Source organism: Liolophura sinensis, chromosome 1 (genome assembly GCF_032854445.1).
Source record: "Liolophura sinensis isolate JHLJ2023 chromosome 1, CUHK_Ljap_v2, whole genome shotgun sequence".
In the NCBI taxonomy this organism is placed as follows: Eukaryota; Metazoa; Mollusca; class Polyplacophora; order Chitonida; family Chitonidae; genus Liolophura; species Liolophura sinensis.
The window spans coordinates 17539156-17559470 of record NC_088295.1 but is presented as its reverse complement, the minus strand read 5'-3'; the positions used below and the strand labels follow the sequence as shown (position 1 = coordinate 17559470).

The following is a 20315-nucleotide window of genomic DNA, read 5'->3' as shown; positions in this document are numbered from 1 at the left end:
GTTGAAACAGGTTGTATGATGAAAAGCAACACGTTCAATCTCTGTTCCGTGGAATACAAAATTGATCGTAACCAACTTGGCGAAGCATGCTAGACATATGCAAGTTAATATTAACTTTACACGCGGTAGCTTGTAGAATCAAGCAGCTTTAACTTTCCTGTCGCTTTGAAATCCTGACATCTTTTCAGGAACCCCCAAAGTAGAATCAATGCATGAACATACCGCTTGGCGAAAAACACTACAGGGAATGCCTTGACAATGGAAAAAATTGGTGAAGTGTGACAGGAAAAATGATGAATTCCAGGAACGTTGAACTCCAAACAAACAAGCAACCTGTCAGCTACAGGGGAAACAAGAGCATCGTGGTAATGATTACGCTTAAACAGTTCGTCTGCTTCTACGACTGATTGGAATTCATTAATTGTCGTTAAATGCTGAACTTTTCACCTTTACTGCGGTAGCCAGTTTCATCAGCCGAGGTCAGAAGTGAACCCCTGTCAAGTACATACCTGAACCGTTCCACACTTCTCGCAAAACCACCTAAATCACCCGTTTGATTCAGACGTGCATATTTTACCTGGGGGTTATCGTAAATGTTGGCATTATTTCATGTGCCTATGCATGAGCCACCATGTCTAGGTGCGTTCACAGTTCTTTCTTGTCTGGATAGACCCTGTAGGTTAGATCACACCCTGCAGCCCTGCATGCTCATTTGTATTGTGCGCAAAGTAGCAGCTATAGCGTCCATGTAGTCATATCAACATGGTGAACCCTTTTCTGAACAACACAATGTTTTTAATTTTATTACTGACTTTAGTAGGTGAGAAAATTCCGTCGTTAATGTTCTATGGCTCTTTTGGCTTTTTTCACGTCGTCGAAACAAAATGCTGTTAAGCCACACACGCGCCGTGCAAATGCTTGTGGCTTCATGATACACAGTATCAGATTATCTGGCAGTTATCAGCGTTATAGGCAGTTAATTTTCTACTTTGCCAGGTGAACATTGTTAATTGTTGTACAGATAATAATGACATGGCGGAATTCTGTTGACCGCATCCATTCGGATCGTGTATCACAAAATGCACCTCGCTCGACTTTATTTCATCAAATGAACATCAAGGTCTTCACACGCTCCGGCTATTTGACAGGTATAGATATCGACTTATCAGCGCATAACGGATGACGCATAGCAAGTTACGAGGCGTGCTGTGCCCAGGCCAAATCCCAGACGCGTCTGCTCCTTATCAAAGGTTACTCGACGAGACCGTCCTGCACAACCATATAACACAGGATTAACAACATATAGCGTCGTCAATATCTGGAGTAGGATGCCTGCAGGCCCACATACATGCAGTTCTATCTTAGTCATCACTCGCGCAATTCGTCAGGACACTGACATTCTTTCATCTAGCATGTGCGTGACATATTGAATAACTAAAAGTAAACATTTCCTGCAAGTTCCGACCAGGTACTCGATTAGGTATTTGCATTAACTCACATATTATCTATCCTCAGTGAGGGGATTCGTGCACCAGTAGCGCAGACTGCATTTTTTTACATTTTGAAAGTGGCGGAAAGTGCCGTGCCACTTGCTTTGTGTGGTGTTTATTCAAATATAAGTCTACATGTGCTGGTAATATCGAAGGCAGTTCACAGCATTTGCATATGCTACATTTCAGGGAGTATATGTAAAACACTGAGTACAGGCACGAATTCAAGTGAATAGTAGATTGGCAATGTGGTTATAATACCAACCACAGAAAGGCACTACATATCATAATATCTGTATCTATGTATCTACCAAAAATTAAAAACGCGCATGCAAATAAACAAATATCTATTTATAGTAAATATAGTGAAATTGACAATGTGATAATCATGGCCTTTGAGGAAATGAAAGCTATAGGCCTAATAAAGCTCGTGCAAAACAACTGAAGTTAGCCCAGACATGGCTGGACAGGTTGATTGATTGAGTGTGATTTTGTCAGGTGTATATTACGACGGTGAGGTTTATGGGTGGTGGGATCAGGGATTGAGAACGAAGTAAACCACCGACCTTCGCCAGTACCTGACAAACTTCTTCACTTAAAACCGGAGACGAAACAACGAGAGTTGGGAGGAGCGACCTCACTGTCAAAGCATCTGATAGTGTCAGCGAACTGGGGGCTTGTTTCACAAAGCGCGCGTCCAGGTTCATGTAACTACCATGGCGACGTAATACCAATAATACTGGTTGCCATGGAAGAAACGTGCACATAACGTTAGATGCGCTTTGTCAAACGGGCCCAAGTGAGACAAACTTGTTAACACATAATGAAGACAACAATCATTAATTCATCTGAACGTTTTACATGTCACTCTTCGTTGAGCTCAAATGACATGAGAAGAAAACTCCATACAAGTGGAAGATATTGAGGAAAACGCTTACGTCATCATGCGATCGAGATAAATGATACCCATACAAGTGAAAGATACTGAGGAAACGCATCCATGGAGATGGAGACAAATGGATACTTGAGCGAAAGAGGCCATGCGCAGGCCCCACACATAATACCAACTATTGCTGTAGAAAATCGACAAAGACCATAACAATTAACATTGGCTTAAGCTTCACCAGCGAGTCTGAAGTCGATTTTGTATACACGAAAATAGCATCACTTCTCTAAGGTCGGGTCTCGGGGCACTTCCAGCGTTTTCAAGGTCATCTCACATGACCGCTATATCTTTCACGGTGCAACGCATTCGTTACTGTTTATCCCATGTTCCCCTAGTTTGAAAACTGACAGGTTTGTCGTTTTCATAAGTCAATATACTGGAAAGGCAATGTTGTTACTCATCTAACCATAGGTTACAAGGTCATCTGTGACTAGTATAACAAACAGATACAAAGGGTACATAAAACATCACAATGAGGTTATCAACCAGTCCCTGTCCACCGTAGAGTTCACATAGATGTACATCAGAACCATATATATTAATTGTGGCCACATTCCACAGCGGCATGGTTATTTCTAGAACAGCAACGGTTGGATGATTGGGTAGTTTTGGAGATGACTCACTGGTAGATCTGTCGTCAGCATACCTGTCTCACTATGACTGATCACTCACTGAAAAATATAGGTGATTCTGTATAACATACACATAACCTGAAATGCCATTCATCGCCGTGACATTGCTTCTATTGATCTTCACCTCAATTTTATTTCCTCAAAAAATACATTTTTCAATGCCAATGAAATAACGTTTTCTCAATGACAAAGCCAAAGTCAATGCTTATAACAGTCCCAGAGCCTTATCTTCCAAAATAAGGTATCTGTAAGTAACACAGTCTAAGTAAAGCTACCTTGATTGAAATAATTTACCAGTGGATTTCTACAGTACAGAGCCTTGACAAATGTTTGCTAAGCTGCACAGTTCAAGGAATAAGTTGAAGGAATGCCAGAGCATAGGACATTTTTGGTTTCATTGCAGTTTTAAGTAATTTTACCTTGGTTGTAGAACAAGGAATTGTATACTTGTAGTTACAGAGTGTGGAGCAGAAGAAAGTTTGTCATGGTTGTCCAGCTTGGAATAAAAGTTTATTCAGATTCTAGAGTTTTCCTTAGTTGTACATCTTTGAATGGTAATTAGCTAGCCTGCAAACTAGACTTAACTTCACGTTCAGCATTAAATAAGGTTTACACTGAGCCTAGAACAAGTGGCACAGTCCAGGACAAGGTTTACACTTAGCCTAGAACAAGAATGCACAATCCAGGTCAAGGTTTACACTGAGCTAAGAACAAGTTGCACAGTCCAGGACAAGGTTTACACCAAGCCTAGAACAAGTTGCACAGTCCAGGACAAGGTTTACATTGAGCCTAGAACAAGTTGCTCAGTCCAGGACAATGTTTACACCAAGCCTAAAACAAGTTGCACAGTCCAGGACAAGGTTTACACTTAGCCTAGAACAAGTTGCACAGTCCAGGACAAGGTTTACACCAAGCCTAGAACAAGTTGCACAGTCCAGGACAAGGTTTACACCGAGCCAAGAACAAGTTGCACAGTCCAGGACAAGGTTTACACTGAGCCTAAAACATGGTTTGGATCCATTGCCGTCTGGAATAAACTATACCAGGTCCTGGAACAAAGATTGCCTTGATTGCACCATCTGAAATGAGGATAATTTACAATCTAGAACAAGGGTTGCCATAGCGGCTCAGTCTTGAATAAAGTTTACTGAAAGCTGATAAAAAGGTTTACAATAGTTGCACCATCTGGAAGAAGTTTTATTTAGATCCTAGAACAAGGGTTGCCACAACTGCTCAGTCCTGAAGTATGTTCACTCAGTATGAGTAAAAGGTAAAAAATGGAACCGAGTTTGCTTTGGTTGCCCAGCCTTGAATAAGGCTTGTCCTGAGCCTAGAACAAGGTTGGCCTTTAGAGCTGCACAGAAATATCCAGGGCCTAGAATAAGGTTTGACTTGGTCATTCAGACTTTTTTTGTCAGAGCCAGAATTTCTTTATTTACCTAGTTATGTTTTACGCCATACTCAAGAATTTTTCTCTTCTACAATGGCGGCCAGCATTATGGTGGAAGGAAGCCGGGGGTAGTCAGGGTGAAACCCATCACCAACCACAGGCTTCTGGCAGACCTTCCTATGTACTTCACAGCCTGGAGGTGACACAGACGTCACCTGTGTCACTGACCTTGGTGACACAGACGTTTTTATCATGCCATTTAAGGGAGGACCCAAGTCACTCAGCTTGAAGAAGAGCCATTGACCTTAGTCAGACAAACTTCTTTACCCCAGCCTTGAAGAAGAATGATGGGCCTAAGTCACAGGCTAGTCTATCATAGAGCTGAAGTAGGGTCATAGACTCTTTATCACATGGAAGAAAAGTTTTGGGCCTTAGTTAGCCTCTTTCCAGAAGAAGGTTGTCCCTAGCCACATACGCATACATATGTAACTCGCAGTAAATTTCGGTTTTATTTAACCCTGTACAAAGCAAATGAAGTACATACATGTATTTCCACCCTAGTGGCTGAAAAGAAGTATGTGTAATGAGCAAGGAGAAAAAACACTACATTTTCTCAAGAGAGTGGATTAAAAACAGACATTTAAAGAAAATGACCCATATAAGTATAATAACGCACATTTATTTACAATTTATTTCATACATTTTAGAGACCTATCAGTAAATTTTATCAAATCATACACACTTAACTCCACAGAGTTATGTTTAACTTATACCCAGAAAGAAACAACAAAACAATGAAGTCAGCTGTGTATAAAGTTATTGGAGGACATCAGAATGGATCACCATGGTGATGTAAATGCTGTGAGATATTATGTATAAAACAATGACGGTGATGATGTTTAATGTTCTCAAATATCAAATCTTTCAAAGCATATGTTTTGTCCATGTTCTTCATACTCCTGCTTTGTGACTACGCAATCTTCGAACTTCTCATCTCCTGCCATAAGAGTTCCTCCTTCCCATGCATGTTGGACTGGGCTGGAAAACACAAAACAGTAATACATGCAATATGCCAGGCTGGCAAATGTCTACATCTACCTGTACATAAGACAATACAGCAATTCAGATTTACAATGAAAATCAGCAAAAAGCAATTTATTTCCAGTGAAGAACATAGTTTCTTATGATATTAATTTGTTAGATTGATTAGAATCAGTTTAAATATTAAAGCCGTTATCCAACAGCGTTGCTGGGGTCCACTCAACTAGACTTTTACCACCTTTGGTAGCCTGATGGCTATGGAGTTAATAATAATGGTTAAAAAACACAGAAAAAATGTAAAGGAATGTACTGGATTTGAACACCACACTACCAAGCATCACTTACAATTGGCCAAGTAATGAAGACTAGAACAGAGATTAGGTGGATATGATCTTCTGCTGATACCCAAAGACTACACTGTTATGAAGTTGGTGCCCGAGAGCAGAAGACAGAAAGTATACATTGTCGTATAGTTGATAACCCACGGTAAAGTGCAGTTAATGCTTTCATGCAGACAAGCACGAAGCTCTCGTGTTATTTACATAGGACCATTTTGTCAAATTTTTATTCGTTTTTTTTGGTCAAAACATGAAAACAACAGACACAAAAAAAATAAGTACAAAAATAATTCTTGCAGATTTGTAATTGTGACGTCAAGTGCAATGTACCAGAGTTGTTTGTTTCATGGTTTTACGCAGTTTTAAGAATTGCCCTAAAATTTTTTTACAATATGGGTAGGGCGATCCATCCAAAAACTGAAAACGAAAAGTTTATCTTGATAGGTTTAGCCATTTTGAAGAAGATTTTTTTTCAGCTCATTACAATTCAAAATGGCTGATAAAACACATGACTGGTTAAACAGTAAAAAAGGGCAAAAGTTGCTTCATATGTTCCTTATTAAGACTCCAAAGTTTGGTGTTTCTGTCTTCACCAATTTTAGAGATATTGCAATTTTAGGACTTGACCAAGAATAATAATTATAATAATAATTCCTTAGCCTCCGCGGCTCAATTGGTTAGCGTGCTAGCACAAAGTAATTACCCAGAAGCCTCCTACCACTGGAGTCGCTGCGAGTTCATGTCCAGCTCATGCTGGCTTCCTCTCCAGCCGTATATGAGAAGGTCTGTCAGCAACCTGTGGATGGTCATGGGTTTCCCCTGGGCTCTGCCCAGTTTTCTCCCACCATAATACAGGCTGCCATAGTATAAGTGAAATATTCTTGAGTATGGTGTAAAACACCAATGAAATAAATAAATAAATCAAAAAATAAATAATAATAATCAGAACGAGTTCAAGAGGTGTCCCGCTAGGATACTAGCGGGGACCAATAATTACTTCTTTGATATCAGTTATGGTTCCATTGTGGGTCTTTTTATGGTCCTGACTCAATGGACATGGAGTCTACCCAGTTACAGAGTAATGAAAGTGGCCTCACAAATACTTAGGTATGGTTCCAATGTGGGTATTTTTATGGTCCTCACTCAATGGACATGGAGTCTACCCAGTTACAGAGTAATGAATGTGGCCTAACAAATACTTAGGTATGGTTCCAATGTGGGTATTTTTATGGTCCTCACTCAATGGACATGGAGTCTACCCAGTTACAGAATAATGAAAGTGGCCTAACAAATACTTAGGTATGGTTCCAATGTGGGTATTTTTATGGTCCTGACTCACTGGATATGGAGTCTACTCAGTTACAGAGTAAGGAAAGTGGCCTCACAAATACTTAGGTATGGTTCCAATGTGGGTATTTTTATGGTCCTCACTCAATGGACATGGAGTCTACCTAGTTATAGAGTAATGAAAGTGGCCTCACAAATACTTAGGTATGGTTCCAATGTGGGTATTTTTATGGTCCTCACTCACTGGACATGGAGTCTACCCAGTTACAGAGTAAGGAAAGTGGCCTCACAAATACTTAGGTATGGTTCCAATGTGGGTATTTTTATGGTCCTCACTCAATGGACATGGAGTCTACCTAGTTATAGAGTAATGAAAGTGGCCTCACAAATACTTAGGTATGGTTCCAATGTGGGTATTTTTATGGTCCTCACTCACTGGACATGGAGTCTAGCTAGTTACAGAGTAAGGAAAGTGGCCTAACAAATACTTAGGTATGGTTCCAATGTGGGTATTTTTATGGTCCTCACTCAATGGACATGGAGTCTACCTAGTTGTAGAGTAATGAAAGTGGCCTCACAAATACTTAGGTATGGTTCCAATGTGGGTATTTTTATGGTCCTCACTCACTGGACATGGAGTCTAGCTAGTTACAGAGTAATGAAAGTGGCCTAACAAATACTTGGCACATTCCCTGATTCCCTGATGTTGAGCGTGAGAAGTACCAAGATTGATAATTCAGGGGGTAGTTGTGACTTACTTTGTTGGAAGTGAAACAGAGACATCAAATTCTGCGGGAGCCATACTTCTGACATCCAAGAACCTGTTCAAAAAGTCAGATCACAGCGTCATGGCACCAGGTGTATTCAAATATGGCTGTTGACAGCAGAGCACACCGTGATGGCACCTGATGTATTCATATCTGTCTGATCATACTAGGACAGACCATCATAAAACCAGCTGCATTTATATCTGTACATGTATGTTGACAACTGCCACCAACTTACACCTGTATCTCTGCAGGTTAAGCAGGATCACTACTACATCATGACCTTACAGTTTCTATCAAATTACAACAGATAGTTATTTCTGAGTTAAGTCTTTGTAACATTATAAGTCTGTTTTCTTGTCACTTTTAATATAAGGTTGAACCTATGCTTACTGTCAAAATAGTGTGACTGATATACAGCAGACTTGAGATAGAGCAGACTTACACTCTGTCCCTGAAGCCAGGTAACATACAGTTGCCTCCTGTCAGTAAGATGTTGTTATACAGGTGGGGCTGGACCTCTGCAGAATAGGATAAGAAATATTTATCAATCAATAAAACCTTCCAACTGGTTTGATGGCGGTCACTCTAAACACAAGGCATGGGCATGATAAGTGATAAAGGTAACAACAGTGTCATGGTTTGGTAAGTGTAACACACAAACCAATGGCACAACACACAACCTAGCTGTACCAGGAGTTTCCACGAGAAAAAACAATTCACAGTGAAGAGTCCTTTTAAGAAGACCTCTTTGCTGACCTGGTTCATTTTTCCTACTTCAGTTTGGTCAGAGCATATTGTAAGCACTATATCCATGTCTGACATTTAACATTTAATGTTGTATTGACATGATATTAGATTATATTAAACACCATAAGTAAACACAGTGTACGTGCACACACCTAATGAATTGTTGTCATTTGACTGAAAATATGTTAAGTACAATGTTAAACCACAAGCATACATACAAACATAAACATGTATACAGGTATTAAATACTATACATTGGCTATTTCTACTTATTAAATTTTTGCACTGGACATGTCTACTAATGAAAATTGAACAATGATAAAATACTTAAAGTGCTACTTCAGTCCTGAGAGGTGTCAGGTTGAAAATATTAAACTGATATGAAGGATACCCTATGGAATATAGCTAGCACCACGGTTCAAACAAATTTAGGCTAAATAACGCTGTTTAACCCTTATAAGTGATGAGTCGTAAAAAAACAAAATCTTCAGCAAGTTTTGATGCTTTTGAGATAAATCTTACAACAGTAAAATTCCAGCTGTTAAACGGGTGATATGATTCCCTGCATACATAACGTACATGTACACACCTTCTGGTAAGAGACTGATGGAATGAATAATTGTTTCTGATATCCCCATCTCCTGGATGCCCACGTCAGACGGGTGAAATAACAGCTCCGGGATGGCAAACCTCTCATTGTTCATCCGTATGATCTAAAATATTGTTCATTTGTATGATCTGAAACACCGTTCATTTGTATGATCTGAAACACTGTTTATTTGTATGATCTGAAACACCGTTCATTTGTATGATCTGAAACATTGTTTATTTGTATGATCTGAAACACACCCACAACATGTTATATTATTTTGTTTAAGTCCTTAAATAGTTTAATATATACCTATGATATTGATTGTGTTGATGTGATTTGATTTGATAATGGTGTTAGTATGCAAACCAACATGTCATCACTAATAAATGCAGAAGTTGTCATCTAAAAGCAATTTGTTATGTATTCTGTCTGTTCCACTCTGTGCTACCATTTATGTGATTGGTGCATAACACTGTACAGAATTATTTTACTACGTTACCATGTTGATTTATGGGTGGAGAGACTGGAGTAGTGCGAGTAAACCTCTGCTATCATAAAGGTAGCTGCCCTGTGGGGAAATGAAGAGTTTGGACAGTACTGCCCTGTGGGGAAATGAAGAGTTTGGACAACACTGACCTGCGGGGAAATGAAGAGTTTGGACAACACTGACCTGTGGGGAAATGAAGAGTTTGGAGAACACTGACCTGTGGGGAAATGAAGAGTTTGGACAGTACTGCCCTGTGGGGAAATGAAGAGTTTGGGCAACACTGACCTGTAGGGAAATGAAGAGTTTGGACAGTAGTGCCCTGTAGGGAAATGAAGAGTTTGGACAACACTGACCTGTGAGGAAATGAAGAGTTTGGACAGTACTGCCCTGTGGGGAAATGAAGAGTTTGGACAACACTGACCTGTGGGGAAATGAAGAGTTTGGACAGTCCTGCCCTGTGGGGAAATGAAGAGTTTGGACAACACTGACCTGTAGGGAAATAAAGAGTTTGAACAGTACTGCCCTGTAGGGAAATGAAGAGTTTGGACAGTTACTACCCTGTGGGGAAATGAAGAGTTTGGACAGTTACTGCCCGGTAGGGAAATGAAGAGTTTGGACAACACTGACCTGTGGGGAAATGAAGAGTTTGGACAGTACTGCCCTGTGGGGAAATGAAGAGTTTGGACAGTACTGCCCTGTGGGGAAATGAAGAGTTTGGACAACACTGACCTGTGGGGAAATGAAGAGTTTGGACAGCTACTGCCCTGTGGGGAAATGAAGAGTTTGGGCAACACTGACCTGTGGGGAAATGAAGTGTTTGGACAGTTACTGCCCTGTGGGGAAATGAAGAGTTTGAACAACACTGACCTGTAGGGAAATGAAGAGTTTGGACAGTACTGCCCTGTGGGGAAATGAAGAGTTTGGACAACACTGACCTGTGGGGAAATGAAGAGTTTGGACAACACTGACCTGTTCATTGCCCTGTGGCTTGCCACTGGTCTCTTCTTCGGGACGGACAAACCCTCGCTTAATGTGGGTGTAGTCCGGTAAAACATAGTCCCTCACCACCGTGTTCTGCTTGCCCTTCTTTCTGTCAAACACAGGATTTACAGTTAGCCAAGGCTGAGAAATCAGAGCAAGGTCATCACCACATACTGACTGACAGATGTTTTATCTTAAACTCATCACAGCAATAGTTTACATAAAGGTTAAAAGTTCGTATTCTAATTCTCGTTTGAAGCCACAAGTTGATCTTGTAACTTCCAACTAAAGGCCTCTATGATCAATGTTCATACTTTTTATTTCTAATTAAACAGACAGGTGAGCTTTCTAGACAGGGATGTTGTGATATACTCAAGTAGAGACTTATCAAATTTAACAATGTGATTTTAAGAACAACTGGCGAACACAGAATGTGAGAGTTTTGTGGAAAAAACATTATCAATGTAATGTGATTTTAAGAAAAACTGGTAAACACAGCATGTGAAGGTTCTGTGGAAAACCCATCAAAAACAAAACTTCTGAGGATGTCCTGTCAGTACTGTAAATTGTCAAACAAATGAAAAGTTCATCATTTGTTCTTTGCAATCATTGTTTACTTCGCGATCTCCATGTCTTTGTCAAATTGTGTTGAGACGTAGCAGACGTCTTCTTTCATCTGGTTAATCACATAAGTTTCATCCATCACCATCAGCTGTCTGAAATATTGATTACAGATCATAAAGATAAAATCAATATCATAATTTTCTAAATAATGCTTTAAAGCATAGTTTGATCACATATCCTAATTCTTCTAATTTTGGGGACACCTGGTCGCTCTTTTTAGCAAATATAAAAGTAAAAGTACCAGGAATAATTAGTTTCTTTTTTTTTTCACGTGGTTAGTCTATCTAATGACCAACATATTCGTATCTTTACCCATTCAAAAAACTGGGATAGAAATGTAGTTCAGCACTATTAATATCTGTCCTAAAACTTAGAAGAATTAGGGTATATCAAAACAATACTACAGAATCCTTAACTCATGGAGTCCGTCAAGCAAGGTTGTAAAAGACTGCATAACAGGCTTTCCATGGTTCCAAGACTTTACAAGACTAAGTGCCCTGGACATTTAAAAGTAGTTTATACTATGCTATCCATATTAAATAAGATAAAAGTCTTACATATCCTGATCAAAATCATCATTAGGTTCTGACCAGTATCAAGACTAAAAATACATCCATGTATTAAGTATATGACAATGCATCAATTTATGATTGCATGGGGCCTGACGGAAAAGGACAGGATAACTAAGCAGCTCTTACTACATCCATAAATTCATAAATCCACTTACCTGTATGATATGACCTCCTTCAGGTGATTTGATAACAACTTCCCCCCAACACTTATTCTGAAGTGAAGAAATCATCAACATTTGAAATCAAAATTTTCTTCCTTCTTTACTTTCATAAGCACTTGTATGCTGTGACTTAACAAGATGAAAGAAAGTTATTTTGCTGATGTCCAAATGTATCAGCGATCTCCATAACAATTGCCAAAAACAATTCTGCTAAATGCCTTTTCTACCTTCTTAATTATCCACCTCTCTACAATCAAAACCATTTATACGGTCACCACTTTAAACAGTAGGATTTTCCCATTACAGCATATTTTAGTCTGTGCTTTCACATCAATTGTCCAAACCGAAATGCTTACCTTTTCACTGCTTCCATAACCTTGGTTCCTTTCTTGAAGGGAACGATGTGACTAAAGGAGTAACCAGAGTCTACTACTAAACAACCTTTGGGGCCGTCAGGCTTTGCCTTTCTACACTTATACTCACTTAGGCATGGTGCTGAAACGTTAACAAACATTAGGTTAGCCTCGTCAACAGGTGATAAAAAACAATGGAACTAATTCATGCTCGATTTATGACAACATGAAGAAACCAAGGGAAGGAATCCATGTCCTGCTTGTAACCTCAACGATGAATAAACCAAGAGATGTAATTTTTGTGTCTCTCTGGTGATAATGAATATTTTCACTGTACCAAGATGAAGTTTTTCAGAAGGACTATTACCTTATTTTAATACCTACTTAGTGTTTTACACTATTCAAATTGTTACACTGTTACATTGTTACATGTTACACATGTACAATGCGACCTAATTTCTGACATAAAGCTGCAGCCCAAAGAGTAGAAGCTGAATACAAACACACAGCCTTACTGGCAAAGTTTTAGTGGTGTTTATCAATAACACATTAGAGCGCTCTGCCAGCTGCAGCATGAATAATATACATGTACCATACGTACCAAACAAATATTACTGTACATTATATAACATCAAAATGTGCACGACATTTACAAAACCACTTCCAGTTTTGCAGCATAAAAATTAACTAAAACAGCATTCATCCCCATTGCAAGTAGGTAGTACATTAAAATTAAGACATATTTACCATTCGTGCGCAACGCTGCTTTGAATTGATACTCTTCAAAGATTATTTCGTTCATTGCCTCTTGGATTGAGACAAAATTAAAACAGGGTTCCGTCACAATGAGAGTTGTTTCGTTAAAATTAACCTATAACAGATACAAAGTGGGTAAAAGGTTAAATGATTGTGTGATCATTCATTCAGTGGTCCCTATGTTCAACCAACATCAAGGAAATATTGCCTTTACAATACATGTACAATACTGGTTTGAGCCATCAGAATCATAATATAGTTCCTGAGTGTCCTGAACATCACAAAAACGGTTTGCAATTTGAATTGGATAAGTAATTTGCCATGGATCAATTCAGAATGACTGCTTAAAAAAAAAAAGGAAAACTCTATATAACAGGGCAAAATTGGCCATAATTTTGCTGAAACTTGACTAAAGAGCCCAAGATTAAGATCTTGATCTGTAACTAGTTATGATGAATGTAATAAGTTTTAATTCAATACAGTGAACTGTTAGGAAAAATCCATTTCTCAGTTTCCCTGGGCTTGTGGACTAAGAACACTTCCAATCATAACATACACTTTCTGAACAAATGAGAGAGATAATCAATTTTGGCTGAGAGGCAGAATTTCTGTAGAAACTACTTTTAAAAAGATTTACTTCATTTACTTTGTGTGTATGCTATTTTGTCATTCATTCACTTGTCTCTAACCACAAGTATCACTGATGCCTTAGTACAAGTCAGGGTCCCAGCCAAGATTAAAAGAAAAAATATAGGAAAAATATGAATTTTTTTCATAAATTATAGGAGTTTTATAGGAATTTTTAAAATGAAAAAGTAGGAAATAGAGGAGACAGAGCTTGAATTTTCACCCAGTTTCTTCGTGACTCACAGGTAGGTCTACTATTAATTACATGTATTCTCAACTCTGGCTGCCTACTCCTCTTCGGCCACACAGTCCACCCAAATTATTAATTTTATATCACACCAGGTATCGTACGTTGTTACTTCAAGGAGACTGACTGTGCATTCTTGCCTAGACATTGTGTAACAGCACAGGTGTATCTGGGCCCAATTTAGATCATGTGTCTTGTGAACTGCAAGCTGAAGTGGGTCAATTATGAGGACACTGTCCGGTCATCGCACAACAGTCAAGGGGTCATATTAGGTGTGGAAAGTATCAACACCATTTGTTTTTTCTCTATACGCATATTCTTATTATGTGAAATGAAAATTATAACTCTCAAAATATGTATTTTCAACTTGTCACCCTAAGCCCAGTGTTTATGATGTCATTTCACAGCTTACTATGCCTGGTGTAGCCCATAACAAGTCGCATCTTTAAGTAACTAGTAATTATACAGGATATTACCATTTTAATTACTGTTAACAATCGATTCTACAAATAAAACTGGAACCCACATTTTTTATGAACTTCACAGATAGTTACTAATGGGCTCCCAATACAAATCAGCTGTTTCTATAATTTTGAAATTTAATATGGTAAAAATACAATGGCTTGTTACATCACACATTTCAGTGTCCAAGAAGCTTACATGCCCGTCTATCGTCACAACCCAAAACTTAAAGCCTCTCTACAATTATAGAGGCTGCCAGATGTAAATACATAATCATAAGTTGGTGGGTGGTCACAGCTTAACATTATAAGCTGGGTCATTAATCATACTGCAATGCGATTCAAGCAATCATTTAGCACATAAATGAATCACTCTGGAACACAAACAAAACCATTTGGAACAATAACATTTAATCTCTATCATAAAACTAAAAATTGTAAAGTGTGACACCATGCACACAGGTGAAATTCAAGACATCCCCTTTGTCTGCCATGGTACCTTTCTCCTGGTCCTGCAATAAAAACACATGGTAGTGATCACAACATTGCCTTGTCTGTAGAATCAACAAAAAACTATCACTCTTTCTTCTTTTTCCCAGCCACCATGTTTTCTATCATAGTTAGCTTTCTCTTCTCAACCTTCTTCTGGTCTTCTTAAGCTCTGTCTGTACCTGTTCCATCTTTTTTTGTGCAGATTCAAGCATGGCCTGAACAACCGCAATCTCAGTAATATCCCCCTTCTTTAAAGCCTTCCTCAATTTTTTGTTTCCCTGGTTTAGCAGGCTACTGCTCACACTCAGTGATACCTGGTGCAAGGATTCCTTCTCAGCAAGTGATTTCTCTGTGTTTTTCAATTGTGTACTACTGCGGAGAAGTAGTTCTTCCTTTTGTTCAGCAATCCTGGCACCTCCTCTCTTTCAGCTCTGTCTTGTCTTTGCTCATCTCTTTTTCTTTGTTCTACCTCTTTTTCTTTCTGTTCTTCCTCCAGTCTCTGTCTATAATGTATGTTTTGCCATACATCTGAGAGAAAGGAAATCTTTGGTAATTGGAACATGTTCTGGTTGGGTGCCACACCGTTTCATACCATCAGTTGTTGCATGAAGGTTGTTCACTGAAGCCTCACTTAGGCTTACCCTGTCTTTGGTAACACTTTTGTTACTTACTGAAAATGCCATTTCTACATCACTGTTTCCATGGGAAAGGGCCAAAACAACTTTCACTAACTTACTCAGCACTGGAAACTTGTAGCTGCCCATGCAGTTCTTCAGTCCAAAGACTTTTGACCAATACGTACCAATCCTCCTCATAATGACGGCCCCATCCTGTTTTATTTCCTGGGACCAGGCTGCCGGGATGCTTTCTGCCTGATAGACCCTCCAATCATCGGCAATAATGTCACTGTCAAGATCTCGTCTTAGTTATCTGCACAGGCTGAATAGTCCACATCTGTTCCACCTTTGTAACTACATCCAATTGCGACAAACAAACCAATGATCCTTAGTTCTTATTGCTTGCAGCAGGAGAGAATACTGAACTCGAAGCAGAAGCAGAATCAGTTGTTGCATGAGCAAAGGTCAGTGTCATCTGAGAACCACCTAGTATTTCCTTGGCTCGCTTTTGGTGACCTTTACATTTAGAATGTTGCACAAGTTGTTGAAGACCCTAGTTATCACATCAGACTTCGGAATTGCAGAGAGAACAAAATGTAGCATAAACAGATGTTTTACTAGGCTGACACCATTCAGAATGCTTACAGCCATGTTCACTTTTCAGCCAAACTGGGTTGAATCGGGTTCTCCCACCCGGCATAACGAAAGTTGTCGGTCTGAAATAGAACATAACACCAGTTCTTTATTTAACTTAAATCATAACATAAAAGCCGTATGAAATACGTAACAGTCAAGAAAATTACAATGCTGAACAAACATCTCTGCAATATAACGCATTCAAACGACAAAAACCGATATATTCAACAAGTTTTCTTCAGATATATCTGAAAAGGGGAAAAGATGGGTAAGAACTGCATTATGTAAGCTACCAGCAATAGTTAGGCATACAATCCCTGGTCATCTATTAAGATGATAAGACAGTACACAGTTTTAATCTGCAAAAATAAGTCCTTTATCCACCCCAACCCACCCAAACTTCACAAGTTGTATACATGTGTTTTGGTTATTAAGTGAATTGAATGCAATGTCAGTACTTAGTTAAATAAATCTAACAAAATGTAATTTGATTAATAATAAACTTTAACAGAACCCAGAAAACAAAACTATAACGAGTAACAAAAATATAATAATCTCTCATAATGTTCCTTTCATATTTCTGATTTTATGAGTAAGTTCTATTGAAAATTACAATTTAGTTGAATGTTAAGAAATGATGAATCCTGCATTTATCCCACAATTATTTTCTATTTAGATCTTTCAACTTTCTTGATGTATAAATAAAATAACTTTGATTGAGAATTACATTTTAACTGAATGTAGAGAAATGATAAATCATACATTTACCTACTAGTTTCCATTTTAACATTCCATGATGGATAAATAAAATATACTTGCCATTATCTCTGTTTCCAGCCTTCAGAACTTTGACATCATCCATGTTAGACTATCAGCATAACAACAGGGTAGTTGAAGGAAGTGAAGCCACGTTCGCTAAACACTATAAGCTTTAATAGTTCCTACAGTCAACCACGCACACGTACACATACATATACATGCGACAAGAAATTTTTCTTGTGCCAATGTAAAAAAAAAAAAGGAAATATAGGAATTTTTTTCCGAATAACAGGAGATTTATAGGATCCCACAAAAACCTAGAAAAATACAGGAAATTCAGGAGCGCTTGGACTCCTGATATGTACTCCATACCTGACACACATCCTTGCTGAATACATAATCCCACACTTGTTTCTCCAAGTCCCAGTTCACCAGAAATCCCTGCCGTTAGAACAAAGTCATAAACAGTGATACTAAATATATGTTTACTAGTTATTTTATTTATTTTTAATTTGATTGGTGTTTTATGCCGAACTCAAGAATATTCCACTTATACGACGGCGGCCATCAATTATGGTGGGAGGAAACAGGGCAAAGCCGGGGGAAAACCCAGAACCATCTGCAGGTTGCTGGAAAACCTTTACTGGTAATTACTAGTTTTATTGAAACAAAATCACATTTCAAATGCTCTGTAATGTCAAATTAATACATTGGGAAGTCAAAAAAGGAGAATCCAATACATTTATCAGTTTATGGCTTTTAGGAGACAGTACTTGGTCACAGAATTTATTGTCAATTTACAGCTGTTGAATAGGAAATCCTTACACAATAGACATTACACAATCTTTAAAAATGTCAACGTGAGACTTTGCTTTGTGTTTGGCCATGTTATTATTAAAAGATAAAGTTCTGTTTACACAACATGGGGCCACTGAGGTAGTAGTGACATTTTGCTGAGTATATTTCTAAATATTTCAAGAATATATATGCTGTACTCCAGAATATTGTGTTGAGGTTGATTGGTGGAGGAAGTTGAGTGGAGCCTTGGTAATATCACCCCATTACTAGGTACATATACCAGGCAAATCGCCTGACTTAAAGACACAGTATGATTACCCTAAGCCTCTCACATACATACTTTCACTTCTACGTCAGTGCTTTATGTCACTGTATGTGGCAGGGAAGAACGTAAATTGCTTGCATCTGCGACGGACGGAGACTTGTTATCTGAGCCACTTATCTTCAGGACTGTACAATGAGCTACTATCACTAGACTGTAGGGAAATTCCTTCTGACCCTTTTGTGGACAGCCAGATAATTCCACCCTTTTATATTTATTAATTTATTTGACTGGTGTTTTTATACTCAAGAATACTTTCAATTATATGATGGCGGCCAGCAGTATGCTTGGAGGAAATCAAGCAGAGCTTAGGAAAAACCCACAACCATCCGCATGTTGCTGGAAGACCTTCCCATATACGACCGGAGAGGTAATCTCTGCGTCATTGTGCTGTGCTAGCACACTAACCACTACGCCACGGAGGCCCCAAGTGTTACATTTACCTGTACGGCTGGTCTGTACCCACTTTGAGATACATGTCCCCATGACAATTTAGCTCATGAAAGGTTTTGTACAGGTTGGTTAAGCCGTTTACCTTCTGGAAGGGCAGTAAGTAGTACAATCCTGATAAGTCCTTACACTCATCCACCTGGTCACCAATAAAGATCCTGGTGCGCACATTCTTGGCTTTTGTCACACAGTTTGGAAGGATTCTGTAAATAAGAGTCAGATAGCTGAGGACATAAAGCACACACTTTGCAAAGTCTACATTCATAATTCCAAATTAAGCGGATAGCGTGTATGTGAACATCTTGACTAAATAACAGAAGACACATGATAAGCGCCTGAGGTGTGAGGCAGCAGAGTTGTGGTACTACTTCAACACAAGCAAATCTATTGTTCTAGGGCTATGGCATAGCTATCAGGAAATAATCCAAGTGAGGACACGTAGTACTTCACTATACAGAATTATTACATCGTTCTGCATGCTAAACTAGAGCTCAAACTGCATTCCTTATGTTCTGTAAACCAAATGTCTTCCGTACAATATTTTTCAATTCTGACATTTACCTGGTAGTCGATGACACACCTGTGAATATCAGACATAAAAAAAGAAAGCACTGACGTTTAACTTTAAACTATTATTCACAGTTTTGCACTGATGTCTTAGCTCACTCTTAAACGTAAGTAAAGTACTGGCAGTGAAAATGAAGCCAATTTAACCCAGGTGAGATAGGCATTGAAGAAGATTTTAGCATTATGATAAAAATGGAAACCCTGGCTTTTAGGTCAGAAATTCTTCCTAGAAAAGTAATCAGCATGTGTGTAGCCCTCAGACATAATCTTTTCAGTGTCAGGTAATACCAAACTTTGAACTTTATTTATTATTTATTTGATTGGTGTTTTATGTCATACTCAAGAACATTTCACTTATACGATGGCGACCAGCATTATGGTGGGAGGAAACCGGCAGAGCCCACGACCATCTGCAGGTTGCTGGAAGATCTTCCCACATGCGGGTTGAACTTTTAGAATGGGTAAAAATCAGCATTAGGTACATTTAGCTCCAGGCCATTTATCACTGCCAGGTCCTTGTTCCGAACCCGGGTTCTTGAAACTATGAATTATACGTCAACAAGCCTACAGATTCTGTGCATAAGCCGCACATATGTAATATGTTGACTCGTTGACAATACAGTTTACTTCAGGCAAATCTGAGTAATCTACGAACAGATCAAGTGACGTATAATTTGTAAAGAACCAAGCCAAGGAGAGTGTGCTACATTTCAGCTGGTACCTGTACACAAGTCAACAAACCCACTATCGGCACTACATTGTACTACCAGTGGCCTATGGTACCTTGGCTCTTTATCCGTCGAATACCCAACTTTAGCGCATCCAGCGCCATTATCTAGCACAAGAACTGCCATAGTGTGGAATTATGTAGGTTTACCGACACTGAAACATTCTGAACCGGAAATACTGCAAACTGATGATTAGAGTGAGATGTATGTGTTACATCGTTCATCTCAACTAAACCGCCATGTGCTTGGTGTGCATCATAATACCACTTTGCGGTTGTCGTTGACAGTATATATTTTAAAAATATATTTATTTAATCTTAAACTTTAAGAGAAAAGAAATGGGCCAAAACCCTCCCAAACTATGAACAGTAGGCATATTTTTTCCGTAGAAATGCTTGCTAGGGGAAGAAAAATACATCACGCACGTTTCAACTTTACGTTTGT

General features: G+C 38.8%; 1 protein-coding gene across 1 annotated transcript; it reads right to left on the bottom strand.

Moving 5' to 3' along the window:
• Positions 1–5117: 5117 nt before the first annotated feature.
• LOC135478756 (actin-related protein 6-like) lies at positions 5118–20106 on the bottom strand. The gene is made up of 12 exons (XM_064758648.1): positions 19927–20106; positions 18662–18779; positions 17379–17447; positions 13159–13282; positions 12415–12553; positions 12053–12109; positions 11319–11417; positions 10690–10810; positions 9231–9354; positions 8337–8412; positions 7883–7945; positions 5118–5496 (listed from the first exon to the last, which is right to left on the bottom strand). Exons 1-12 carry the CDS (start codon positions 19995–19997, stop codon positions 5367–5369), a joined length of 1191 nt encoding a protein of 396 aa, XP_064614718.1. The 5' UTR covers positions 19998–20106; the 3' UTR covers positions 5118–5366.
• Between the last annotated feature and the right edge of the window lie 209 nt (positions 20107–20315).

Excerpts from the sequence above, each read along its gene's own strand:
- LOC135478756 (XM_064758648.1), bottom strand. The coding sequence starts at position 19,997 with ATGGCAGTTCTTGTGCTAGATAATGGCGCTGGATGCGCTAAAGTTGGG. Across the intron at positions 17,448-18,661 it reads ACTTACTGCCCTTCCAGAAG|GGATTTCTGGTGAACTGGGA; the intron begins GTAAACGGCTTA and ends TTCTAACGGCAG. Across the intron at positions 8,413-9,230 it reads CATCAGTCTCTTACCAGAAG|AGGTCCAGCCCCACCTGTAT; the intron begins GTGTGTACATGT and ends CCTATTCTGCAG.